General features: G+C 41.1%; 1 protein-coding gene across 6 annotated transcripts in view; it reads right to left on the bottom strand.

The window, feature by feature from the left end:
• Positions 1–13923, bottom strand: part of Cdyl (chromodomain Y like) — a 226175-nt gene that overhangs the window by 61457 nt on the left and 150795 nt on the right. For all 6 annotated transcript variants that reach the window (XM_070024675.1, XM_070024674.1, XM_070024673.1 and 3 more), the window contains one exon: positions 476–1142. In XM_070024675.1, coding sequence (XP_069880776.1) covers positions 476–1142 — 667 coding nt within the window. The remainder of the gene's footprint in view (positions 1–475; positions 1143–13923) is intronic.

Genomic DNA, 13923 nt, shown 5'->3' with positions numbered 1-13923 from the left:
AAGAACAGCAAACCCTGACCACCTGAATGACACAGCAAAACAGAACTATTTTTGAACCTCCAGTAGGAAATGCTAAAAGCATTTCTGGTTACTCAAATGGGCATGCTAAACAAGAGGCATAGCTTGCAAATCAATACCAGCCACACTTAACTAACTGAAGGTAGGTTCTTAACATCAGACTCAATGTCTAAGAATATATAAAGGTAGCTACCTACTTCAAAAAACGAACAAAAAACTACAACATATTTATTGCAAGACACTGCTTAGAGCAATTCAGTGTGTTGAGACAGTAAGGGTGGCAGAAACAGCTGGTGTTGTCTTAAAAGACAAATGCCAAAAACCAGGAAGAAAGAAAAGTTAGGTTGGTAAGATCTCCCAAAGGTCTTGCAGACACTTTCCCACTTCTGAGAAGGACCCTCAGAGTCACTGCCCATAGTTTAGAGCAACAGCTATGGCAGCCTACCCAAGCACTCACCTTTTCCATTAACAGCCAAGCCTGTGGCCATGGCTGCGGTCACAGGGCCAGACACCTGAGGCACTAGTGGATGTATTCGGGGCCTGCTCCCCATTCTGGCTCGCTCTGCACCAGGGCCCAACAAAGCTCCAACTGGCTTCTCTGCAGCTACCTCCGGCGCTACTGTGTCCTCTGGTCCCTGCTCGACTGGATCCAGTTTCTCAGGGCTCTCACTCTGAAAGCCGTCCACCGAGGTCCTGCTCTTAATGGGGCTCTTAGGCACAAGGATCTTGATACCTGACTTTGCGAGGTCCATGTTCTTTCGGCTTGAAAGAGACGGAGCTGTGTTTTTCCTGAACTTCTGGCTGGCAGCAAACAACTGGCTGGTTTTGGTCTCGTGGTCTTTGCCGATCACTAGTGTCTTGGGAGAGGTCTTAGAGAAGCTGCTGTTGGTGGACCTGGAGATCTGCTTCCTAGCATTGTTGGGAGAGGTCCTATTTGCACGAGCTAGGCCACTCTCTTTCTGCTTCTCACTGTGGCGGCGGTTGAAGTCATGTATGTACTCCTCACAGTTCACCAGATGTTGCTCAGGCTCCCATGTGTCGTCCTCGCTGTCATAGCCTTTCCACCGAACCAGATACTCTGTCTTCCCTTTTTTGTTTTTTCTTTTGTCAACAATCCTTTCAACCTGAATATGAGAATAGAAAAAATTTATAAAACAAAACTAACTGCTACAAGAAAGGAACAAGTTTAATCAGAAAACATCAAAACTAATGAAAGCTCATACAATCTTAACTGGTTAGGAGGCTAAGACTGAGACTCACAGTTAGAAACCAGCTCAGGCAGACAAATCTGAGACACTTGTATCTTCAATTAACCAGCAAAATGCCAGAAATGGAGAACACAATATCATCAGCTATGAATTAAAAAAAGCCAACAGAAAGAGGCCCTGAGTTCAAGCCACAGTACTGGCACAAAAGAAAACAAAAAAGCATCATGGATCATCATTAAAGTCTTTCTTCCTCAACTCTACTTAGCTGAAAATAAAATAGTAATAAAACACTTGAGATTTCTTTGACTCATAGGTTCAAGTGAAAAGCTCAAAAATTCTGCTCAGAATATCTATCTATCTATCTATCTATCTATCTATCTATCTATCTATCTGTCAAAGAATTACATGAAACCCATTAATAGGTATAATTTTTATGTTGCTATGTTTCAGATGAAATAAAAATGTTTTACCACAAGAAAATAATTTCAAACTACATTCTTCCTTTAAATATTAAATCAGAAATATATTTTCAGTTATCAGTTTGGGGGGGGAGGGCTGTGTTTTATTTCTCCACTGAACCCTGACAGCCTCAGTTGGTTCTTAAAGAGATGAGTGAAGCAGCACTAGGTATTATACCTGGGTATACTTAGATGACCAGAAGTAGGCAATAACCTGGGAGGGACTAGGAGCCTTCTCAATTGTGCAGAAACACATCATTTACTGTATTATTCTAAAGCACGAAGTTAAGGCTAAAAAGGTAATTTGTTGTAATAAGATGCTCTATGATGGTCAGGTTAAATTTATCTTCAAATATTGGCTTTACTTGTAATCTTCTAAAGATGCCATTGATCTTTGAATTATTATCCATAAGTCATATATGAAATTTATAAACTCACATACACACGCTGGCTTGATTTTGATATTCAAAGTGTAAATGAGAGATTAATTCAAATGAAAAAATTAGTATAACACCCACGTGTTACTGAAGAACTATTTCATATTTGTTGCTACATATACACTTAATGTAAAAACTACCAGACTTCTCTAGTGGCCACAAGTGTCTGTTTGTCACTTTGGGTGGTATCATGTCTGGGAGACAGATGCTACAGCCAGGTAGCAGCTCTTTATACACAAGGTCTAAGTATATCATTATCAAGGACATCAGTTAAACTCTAGCAAAGTTAAACACTGCTGTGCCTAGTTCTTTAATACTAAAAAATAATGTAGGCTGTTTGAACACAACTGTATGAAACTCCAGAAAATACCTGTCCTCATCACTTCTTGTAAAAATCCATAACCAACACCCCAGTATATCAATTTCAGATACAGAGGATTAAAACTCCAACTACAGAACAACCTAAAATGAAACACATACTCTCTCTATGGAGAGGATTAAGCCAGCCATGTTTGTTAAGAGACAGAGTTCACACCTAACAGATCTCCTGAGCCAGAAATTAATGTCATAACAGTGTGAGCCAAGTCCACACAGTCCATAATACAAGAAGGAAAGCTTTTAAAGTGCTTTTCCTCAGCTTTTTCACTTGTGAATAGCTATGCATAAAGGTGCAAGCATTTCAATTTAACAAAAAACATGTATTTCTAGAAACTTCCACAAAAACCAATTTCATGGCAGTAGAAGTTTAAAAGTTTTAAAGGGAAGGGGTTAAGAAATCATCCCTTATGGGAAAACTATGCTTAATCCTTTTATTTGTTCCTTCCTAAATCAATTTCCATTCCAGAAACATGTACTCGAAGCCAGAGGACCCCTTTTTCCTTTCCTTCATTTCCCTGAAGCTGAGGCAGGGGTGTAGGGGGCAGAAGTAGGCTTCTTTCCCTTCCTTCCTTTATCTTGTATTCCTGGGTTTTCTCCTCTTGGCCCTTCAGCCCCTGCACATCTTCAGCTGTGCATGTGTGCACGCACTCATGCATACACACAAGCTGGTCCCTCAGATCTGATCAGTGGCTGGACTTTTTACAGATACTAAAGGAAAGCAGTAGTACACCAGAGGTTGGTACCTATAAAGAGAATAAGGTCTCCCAGCCACTAAACTCTGCCATGGGGGCAAAAGAAACAGGTATAGATAATACGTAACTACTAAGGTGGTATTAATACAAGAACTCATTTATAATGAACTTTGAATTTTACAAATTTTATGCACTATAAATAATATTGTTCTTTTAATTTTCCAAGTATTTGTTTGTTTTGTTTTTGGGTCCGGTCGTGGGGCCTGAACTCTGGGCCTGGGCGCTGTCTCTCAGCTCTTCAGCTCAAGGCTAGCGCTCTACCACTTGAGCCACAGTGCCACTTCCGGCTTTTTTCGTTTTGCTTATGTGGTGCTGAGGAATTGAACCCAGGGCCTCAGGCATGCAAGGCAAGCGCTCTACCACTGAGCCACCTTCCCAGCCCCCCAAGTATTTAAATGACACATATATAAGGAAAAAGTATGCCTGTCTACAATGTGAGAGGTCTGCAAGACTCACACTGACCACTGGACACTAGAGCCAATACCAAATACCAAAGAGCTGGGTACATGAAGTCCATACAGCCTGATCCCCCAGAAGGATGGGTGGCTTTTGAAAAAGGAAGGTCCTAATGATTCCTCCTGTCTGAGTAGCTAATGTAATCAAATCTCCTACAAATCTGGCATCATTAAGGTTCAACAAAATTTTGCTGGAATATTTAACCTAAAATTCCTTCCTGTGCATGAGAACGTAAATATTTCTTCAAGTTTCAGTCACCTTCCTGGAGTTTCTCTACATCATAACTGTTTAACAAGATCTTTCTCAAAGTACACAGGTAGCTCTCCTCTAGTTTTACAGAATTTCTTTACTCAAGGCTAGTGCTCTACCACTTTGAGCCACAGCGCCTCTAGTTTTACAGAATTTCAATGCACAGAATTCCATAAAAAATCAACTCTTTGTGAAAGGATGTATAAAGTATAGAATTGTGGACGTTTTACTAACATTGTTAAAAGTGATGGAACACTGAAGAAAGAAAGGTATGAACATATATACCCAAATTATCCAGACTCTGCTTTGCTCTGTTCCACAATCACACTCAGTGTACCTTTACATATATGTAACTAAGCTGAGCAAAGTGCTTTTTAAGTTTCCTAACACTCATCTGAAACACCACAATTCGGAACCAAAGTGTTCCTTTACATTACAAAGCTCTCAGGGTTTACAGAGTGATGAAATCAATCGAAAAAGATCCTCCTAAGCCCTTAAGCCACCTACTTGCTGCACCTACCTTGGACCATATTTGGCATCATTGGGTCCAGAAATGTGCTGCAATGTGTTCTCAGTTACAGAGGCAGAAAGAAGAAATTGGTGAAAGGTTCAAGAACATATAAACAGAAATGAAATCTGTGAGAATACTACACAGTTTAAGGGCCAGGAGGAGAGAAAGTATGGGTAATTCAGCTACTGTTGAAATTAAAATACAAAGCAGGGCAAGGCACCCTGGCTCACAAGAAAAAGTCCATCCAAGGAGCAATCTGACATATCACTTGTCAATGGCTGTGCAGGTTGTTTCTACTTGATCTTATCCCTCCCAGAAGAGTATGAGGAGGCTGCTGAAGTAAATGTAAAATGATAGGCAAGGTTGAGAACTTTTTTCAGGTTTGGGTCTCATACTAATGACTGGATAATACGAATCAGCAAAGCATCACTACAGGAATTCTGATGACTTTTAAAATGCAACAGTCTCTTATATAAGGAAAACATTTAAAAATTCCCCCCCTTTTTTTGCGGGGGAGTACTAGAGTTTGAAACTCAGGGTTTCAAGCTGACTAACCTGAGACATGCCACCAGTTTATTTTGTTTTTAGTTATCACATTTAGTGTTCAGGACCAATCAGGTTGGGATCCTTTTACTTACATTCCAGAACAGCTGAGATGACCAGTATATATCACTAAGCCCTGTTTTTTTTGTTTTTGAGATGAAGTGTCTCATTAGCTTTTTGTCTGGGTAGGCCTAAACTCTGATCCTCCCAATCTCTACTTCCAAGTAACTAGGAATATAGTTGTGGGACACCATGCCCAACCAAAAACATTGCTTAAGCTTTTTTTTAATGTAGTCAGTCACAGACAGGAACTTTCAGTTTTATCATGTTGTGACATGACACAGATACAGACACCAAATTCCAAATTTTGAATTGTGATCTTTTTCTGAACTAGAGACAATGCTGTGGTGGGATCCTGACCGGCAATGCTGGGCATGGACAGGAGATGATTCCTTCCAGTATTTTCAACTTATAGTGGGTTAACTGGGCGGTAACCTCATCTTAAACTGAGGAGCCTCTGTATTATAAAAAGAGGCTATAGGTCCAATGCCAGAAAGAAAGGCACTGGAAAGAAACCAAAACTGTGCAGAAGCAAAGAGAAGTGGATCCTGAAACAGAAAACTCCATGCTGGCTTTTACTTCAAGTCCATTCATTTGCCTAGGGCTGTACAAGGCTGGCAGAACTTAGGCAGAAAGCTTAGTTGCTTTAGGTACAAAGTTCAGCCTAGGAGTCATAGAGTAGCTGGAAACTTAACATATGATAGCACACACCACCAAAGGCTGAGCCCAAATCAATATGCATAAACCACTATAAATCCTGGAACGTCCTAAACATGACAGTCCAGTACATAACAGCAGTTGGTGGGCAAGAGGGTCCCTGAGACCACCTTCATGTTTGATGCCTCACACATGGGGGACTGAGAGATCTGGCACATGGACTCACACATGGCTATGATTAACTACAGTGGAAGGATACTGCCCAAATCAGCCAAGATTAAATGGTACATGAAGCAGAAGAGATAGGAGCTTGCCAGTGTCCTCTCCCCAGGGCATCATAATTCATCCCTCCAGAAGCGAGCTGTGACCACACATGTGAGGATGTCTCCAGATAAATTTTACTGGTGGTTGCACACCTGGGCGCCCTCTGCCTAGTGGGTAACAAAATTTCAGACTTCCAGAAGGAAAACAGATACTCAGCATAAAGCACATCAAATTAAGACCACGTTTCAACCAAAAAGCAAACAATCAACTGAAATCAATGGGGGAAGGTGAGAGGCCTGATACATAAGGCCACAACTGTGGAGACTAGGCAGAATACATCTGAACAGCTCTGCAGACCCATGGCTCAGACCACAGTCAAAACCACGGGTGGAGCCTTAACCCAAAGAGTGGAAGGAAGCTTAGGGGCTCTACACATACTCCCCAACTATTACAGCTGATGAAAACCAAGGAGAAAAAGTTCTGGAGGGTACCCTAAAGTCATAGCGCACACAAAGAAACTGATTCAAGAGAATCTATTGGCAAAAGAACAGTTATGACATTGGCCATGTCCTACTCCCCCACCCCCAACACACACACCCTGTTCCCCACCCTCCAGTTCAGTATCTCAGCTGCTCACTTTAGGTGGGTGAGCCCAAAATCTTTTGGACCCCTTGCCTTTAGCTTCCAATGAAAACTTACTAAATTTTTCTAGGAAAGGTAAGCCACACAGACTTGAGCTTGGACTCACTCTTAGGGGTTACATTTCATGTGGTCAGAGATTTGTTCTGGCACCCAAAGTAGTAGTTCACAGGCTTGATCCAGAGGAGTCAACCCAAAAGAGAACTAGTCCCTCAAATAACTGACTTTATTGGAAACATAGTGTGAGTGTTCATGCCCAAAGGTACCCCTAAAAATGGTAATTAAGAGCCACAAAAGCTAAGTCACTGGACATCTAATCTAACAGAGAGAATTGGGTAAGAAAAATCCTACTGATTAAGTACAAACCTCAGGCTAGCTTCAAAAGCTACCCCGGCCTGAACTTAAGAGGATTAGACTAGTCAACAATGTATACACGACACAATATACAAAACAATAGTAGTCAACTAGTATGAGCTAGACATAGCAGCAAATGGAGCCAAAAGTTTAGCAGAAATCAGGGAAAGAGACAAAGAGAACCTACTGAAACTACTGCTACCCCCTTAATAGATGTGACCTCTGGGTTGGATAGTAAAAGACAAATAATTACACTTGGACATACTTATCTAAACATTCTTAGGAGAGGATCACAAAAGCACAATAGCTACATACATATGACATATTCAAATGATGCTAATCAACATATACCATACTAGTTATTGCAAATAAGGGAAACCGTGGGGCCTATGTTTCTTTGGGCCTGGCTTATTTCACTTAATATAATTTTTTCCAAGTCTTTCCATTTCCTAACAAATGGGGCAATGTCATTCTTTCTGATGGAGGCATAGAATTCCATTGTGTATATATACCACATTTTCTTGATCCATTCATCTACTGAGGGGCATCTGGGTTGGTTCCATATCTTAGCTCTGGTAAATAATGCTGCAATAAACATAGTCGTGCTGGTAGCTTTAGTGTGGTCTTGTTTGTGAACATTTGGGTAGATGCCCAAAAGTGGGATTGCTGGGTCACAGGGGAGCTCTATGTGGAGTCTTTTGAGAAGCCTGTCAGATAAGTTGATGTTAGGTGAAATGAACCCCAAGATAAGTATTCAAAGGTTTTTTCTTTCATGGGATTGTTTCTAACATATTTATAAGATGATTTCTTTGTTGCTTTGTATGTCCCTCCCCATGGTATAACCTCTGCTTTCACTGTATTTGATGTCGGTGTAATTTGTGGAGAGGAAGGGGAAAAAACAAATCGTTTAAATAGGGATACAGGTGGACCCATCACAACAATGAGATGTACAAGTTGTTATGTCAGAAAACAAACTTTACAACTTTGGCGGGGGGGGGGGGGGAGACGGGAAGGGGAAACAAAGGAGGAGGCAACAATGCTTGATAAAAAATGTACTCATTATCTTGCCCATGTACAATTGTAACCCCTCTGGTACGGTATTTTCACACACAAAAAAAAAGACATCAAAACAATTGGAACAAATAGAAAATTGGTAGGTATTATTCCGACCATATCTAGGGGACATTAAATGTGACTGGTCTTAAAGAGAAAAAAATAAAAATAAAATAAAATGATGCTAATTGAAATGAATGAAACAAGAGGTATTTTTATTGTACTGTTCCTGAGGTTTTTTTTCTTTTTTTTTTCCTTTGGTTTATTCTCTTTTGTCATCATATTTAATTTCTGTACCCTTTGTCTTGTATATAAGTCTATCTAATTTGGGGACAAGAAGAGGAAGCACAAAAACAATGGGACAAAAGGTGAGCTAATTCAGCAGTGATACTCACTAGACATTATGGTGAAAATAAACTAAACAACTTAGGTGGAAAGGGAGACAGGAGGGGAAAAACAAAGAATGAGGGAGTGGGGTGACACTGTTCAGAAGGAAATGTACTCATTGCCTGACTATGTAACTGTAACCCCGGTGCACATCACGTTTCAGTAAAATTTTTAAAAGATTCACACAAAAAAATCTTTTCTGTTTCAGTCACCACTAAAAAAGTAAAAATACAATCCATATAATAGGATATTTTTCCTTCTACAAAGGACTGTATTAAGAATATATAAAATCTGTAACTCAATTTAAAAAAGACAATTCAGTTTTAGTATCAGAATAGAATTTTCAAAGAAACAACTGCCCAATAAATAAGTGGGCTAAAGACTTACAGAGAAACTTCTCTGAAGAGGAAAGAAGGATGGCCAATAGACACATGAAAAAATGCTCAACCTCCCTAGCCATAAAAGAAATGCAAATCAAAACAACATTGAGATACCACCTCACCTCAGTTAGAATGGCTATAATCAAGAACTCTAATAACAACAGATGCTGGAAGGGATGTGGACAGAAGGGAACCTTACTGCATTGCTGGTGAGAGTGTAAACTTGTTCAACCACTTTGGAAAGCAGTATGGAGGTTCCTCAAAATACTCCACATAGAGCTCCCCTATGACCCAGCACTCCCACTTTTGGGCATTTGCCCAAATGTTCACAAACAAGACCATACTAAAGCTACCAGCACAACTATGTTTACTACAGCATTATTTACCATAGCTAAGATATGGAACCAACCCAGATGCCCCTCAGTAGATGAATGGATCAAGAAAATGTGGTATATATACACAATGGAATTCTATGCCTCCATCAGAAAGAATGACATTGCCCCATTTGTTAGGAAATGGAAAGGCTTGGAAAAAATTAAGTGAAATAAGCCAGGCCCAAAGAAACATAGGTCCCATGGTTTCCCTTATTTGCAATAACTAGTATATGTCTGAGTCAAGCAGAAAAGGTCAGATAAGTTGATGTTAGGGAAATGAACCCTAAGATATGTATTCAAATTTTTTTTCTTTCATGTGATTGTTTCTAACACATTTATAAGATTATTTCTTTGTTGCTTTGTATGTCCCTCCCCCACAGTATAGCCCCTGCTTTCACTGTATTTGATGTTGGTATAATTTGTGGAGGGGAAGGGAAAAAACAAATCATTTAAATAGGGATACAGGTGGACCCATTGCAACAATGAGACGTACAAGTCGTTATGTGGAAAAATGAACTTTACAACTTTGGTGGGGGGGGGGGAGGGGCGGGGAGGATTGGGCGGGTGGATGGGGGGGGAGGGGAGAGGATGGGAAGGGATGGAAAGGGCAAACAAAGGAGGAGGCTACAATGCTTGATAAGAAATGTACTCATTATCTTGCCTATATAATTGTAACCCCTCTGTACAGTATTTTCACAATAAAAATAAATACATAAATAAGAATAGATTTTTCTCCAAAGATCTGGAAATAACCAATAAGAACACGAAATTATATTCATCATTAGCTATAAAGGAAATACACTTTGCTAAGCATGATGGTACATGCCTTTAATCCAAGCTATGGAAGGAAAGGCTGGTGCAGGAGGATTAGAATCTAAGGCCAGCTAGGGTAAAGTGTCTGATACAACTGGGCACTGACAGCTCACTTATGAAACCTATGCTACATGGGAGCCTAAAATGGGGAAGATCTCAGCTTAAAGCTAGCCTGAAAAGTTCATGAGATCTTTTCTCAATTCATAGTTGACATGATAGCATTGATCTATCATGGGAAGCTAAGATTGAATGGTCTGATATTCCAGGACAGCCTGGTCAGAAAAGTCCAAGAGGCAACATCTCTACAGAGGGAAGCTGGACATGGTAGTATGTGCCTGTGATTCCAGTAACTAAAGGAAGACTAAAGTAGGCAAGATAGCAATTCAAGCATGTGCCTAAGAAGGGAGATCCTATCCTAAAACCAGCCGAACATAATGCTAAAAGCACAGGTCAGTCATGTAGTGCTAGCCCAGCATACCAAGGTTCTGAGTTCAAATAATTGAGACACTATGGGGATATACATAAATACATAATAAATACATAATACATATATACGCGTGTGTGTGTGTGTGTGTGTGTGTGTGTGTGTGTGTGTGTGTGTGTGTGTGTGTGTGTGTGATGGCTCAAGTGCTAGAGTGCTTGCTTAGTAAGCTCAAGTAAGCTTCTACACTGGGGAGGAAGACAGGGAGATAGACAGGGAGGGACAGGGATAGAGAGGGAAAGAGAGAGGGAGGGAAGAGAGGATAGGGGAAAGAGAGAGGGGGAGATTGTAACCAAAATGAGATAGCACTTTCTAGAGAGCTACTACCAAAAAAAAAAAAAAAAAAAAAAAAAGGGAAATAAATGCTGGCAAGAATTTGGAGGAATCACATTCCTCACATACTGCTTATGGGACTGTAGAATGGCACAGTCACTTTGGAAAAGAATCTGGTGGTTGGTTTAACAACCTCAAGAATCTCTAAAAATTTGAGCTGGTCCTTGGGCTTAACCATAGGGCATGGACACAGTCCTTGACTTTTGTGCTCAAAGCTAGTGCTCTACCACTTGGGCTGTATCTTCACGCACAGTGAAAATTCTCACAAACTTTCCTACCTGGGGTTGGCTTTGAACCAGGATCCTCAGATTTCAGCCTCTTGAGCAGGTAGGATTACAGGTGTGAGCAACTGGTGCTAGACTTGAAATGTTTTTGACATTTTCATGGGTGCTAACTGTAGATAAGACACTCCTCATCAGACAAAATATTTCATTACTTTATTAGGAGCTCTCAGCAAATCATTACCTATTTACACTGTTGTGGGAGCTCCAATCCCTAAAAGCCAGACATGAGTTGTATTTCAGGAAAGGAACCCTGACTTTGAGGAACCCAAAGCACAAAGCTGGGATGACTACCCTACAATTTGAGGGAGACATTATCTTTGTCTCCAAGGCTTTTTGCTATACAACTATTAAAAACTTAGCCCAGGATAGATAACAATCAGTGATCTCCAAAGACAGAGAAATGCAAGTGATCCCTAGTGAATTACCTCCCCTGCTTTTACAGCTTTGGCTTCTGGGAAACTTCCCTCTGAGAACCCACTCTACAAACCTCTTTGATCGATCTGACCAACAGAGGCTGAATCAAGTCCATTTAATCTGTGTCACAACATTTAATAAAAACTACCATCACACCTTAGGATTCTAATATCAGAATGAGCAGACTACAATACTGAGCTTAATTGTTTGCCAAAGTCCTGGATGGAGCCAGTTACACAAACTCCATCAAACAACAGGGGCTACACCTCAGATGGCTAGGGTTTTTGTTTAAGACTGAGTTTTTCTTGTCTGGGGCCATTACTACCAGTATAACAGGAAGCATTAGCAATTGCATGAACACTTGTCTTGACCTGAAGGAGGAAGGAAATTTGGAGTATTTCTATCATCTATCCATAAAACCTGGGCCAGTGAATCACAGCTAACTTGACTATCTTCCAGGGCCAAGGTATTTCAGATTGATCATTTCAGACAAACTCCTGTACAAATTTCTTAACATCTCATCAATGACTCACACAGCAAGTTAATGGCCTGTAGGAAAAGGTATAAATACAGAAAGTCAAACATTCCTCAAGGAGTTTGCCCTTTGAAAAACTCAAAGAGAGAGAATCACAGGTTCTTTTGATAGTTTCTCTCTTTTTTGTCAAGGTCTGGGGCTTGAACTCAAGACCTGGGCTGTCCCTGAGCTCTTTTGCTCAAGGCTAGTGATCTACCACTTTGAACCACATTGCCACTTCTGGTTTTCAGGTAGTTAACTGGAGGTAAGAGTCCCAGAGAATTTCCTCTCTGGGCTGGCTTTGAACTGCAATCCTCAGATTTCAGCCTCCTGAGTAGCTTACAGGTGAGAGCCACCAGTGCCCGGCTTTGATAGTTTCTCTTTGAACACTTGGGGTTCCTTTTGCTCATCTCCAAGATGCAAGTCACCATGTTTGTAGGAGGCAGATATGTTAGTACTTGCCTTCATGTAAAGAATATAGTCCAATGGGACAAGCTAGTTCTTCAAAGTCACAGACAACACAGATTGACAATGCTTCCCAAATACTTTTTCAGCTAACTATAGCAGTTAAGGCCTACAGTTCAAATTACTGAGCAGTATCCTTGTTTCTAGGGCAGGACAGACAGCTAGGTGTTAGCAGATGGTTGTGTGGTAGATATGGGTGTGGAACCATTCTACTGTTTCTGGCTACAGTGATGACAGAGTTCAGAGGCAGCTTGGTTCCAAGCTTTTGAGACTGAAGCTCCTGATGTACCAACTAACAGAATGTCATCCAGAAGGAAAGTTTTGGGTGCCAGTGGTAGAGGCACTCCACTAAACCCTGGTCAGGCAAAAGTATTAGTAAATGGCAAGAGGTGGGGGTATGGGGTAGGTGACCTATGCACACCAATGAGTGTTATAATCCATTCACAGTTGCTTCCAATTGAAAGAATCCTCTGGTGCTTATGAAATAGGGAAGCATAAAAGCCTGTGTAAGTTCCTGCAAACTATCATGTGCACAGTAATAACAGAACATTGCATTGATTCATAGGCTCTGTCCACACATTACTTGTCTTCCCCACTGGACAAAGCTGGCCAGGGCCAATCAACAGAATTCAGATACTACCTATGCTGAGTATGGGAAAGTTGGTGATCTGGGTGACCACACCCAACAGAGTCAAATATACCAAGCTCCTCCCCAGCACAAAAATTCCCTAGATTCCCTAGACTACCCTAGACTGCCTGATTTCCAAGCATCTTACTACCATGCAGTTGGGGCAGAAGCAGGGATAGAGAAAAGATCAGGGTACAGAGGGAGCGGAACACACCGCAGTACCTCCTGCTTGGTGTGGCCCAGCAGCTGCTCAACCTAACTTCCTTCACTCTGAAGAAGCCTCCTCTCAGGGGGACTACCTTCATCATGTGTCTGAGTTGGGGCCTCCTTGCTTCAGGTAGAGCTGTGAAGGTGGCATATCTTGGCTCATTCTGTCCTAACGTGCAGGAACTTTTAAAAGGCTACACCATCATTGTGGGCATTAGCTGGCCCACCATCATGCTAAACCCAGGTTTTCACTGGTTTAAAAGGAAGGGCTAGGAGAAATGTTTCCAAACAGCGGAGTTCAGTGCAAGAATCTCCTGACTTAAGGTGGGCTTTTACTTCTCTAGTGGTTTACCTTCATCAATGATGGAAACCACTGGGTCCCTTGGGGCAGGAAGAGCCCAAGACTAGCTAATGCCTGGTCACTGTTTTCTTACAAGTATTGGTCTATGTCAGAAGCCAGCACCTGTATCCATCCCAGACAACAAAGAGACTTTTTACTGCATCTCCCTAATGACCTGAGGATGGCAAGAAAGAAGGGCAGTATGGAAGACAGAACATGAAGAGTCAAGCTGTTACCACCATTGTTTAACTCCTCTACCCCTACAG

The sequence above is a fragment of the Dipodomys merriami genome, unplaced genomic scaffold (assembly GCF_024711535.1).
Source record: "Dipodomys merriami isolate MVZ:Mamm:240054 unplaced genomic scaffold, mDipMer1.0.p SCAF_16, whole genome shotgun sequence".
Classification (NCBI taxonomy): Eukaryota; Metazoa; Chordata; class Mammalia; order Rodentia; family Heteromyidae; genus Dipodomys; species Dipodomys merriami.
This window is presented reverse-complemented; position numbering and strand designations above follow the sequence as displayed.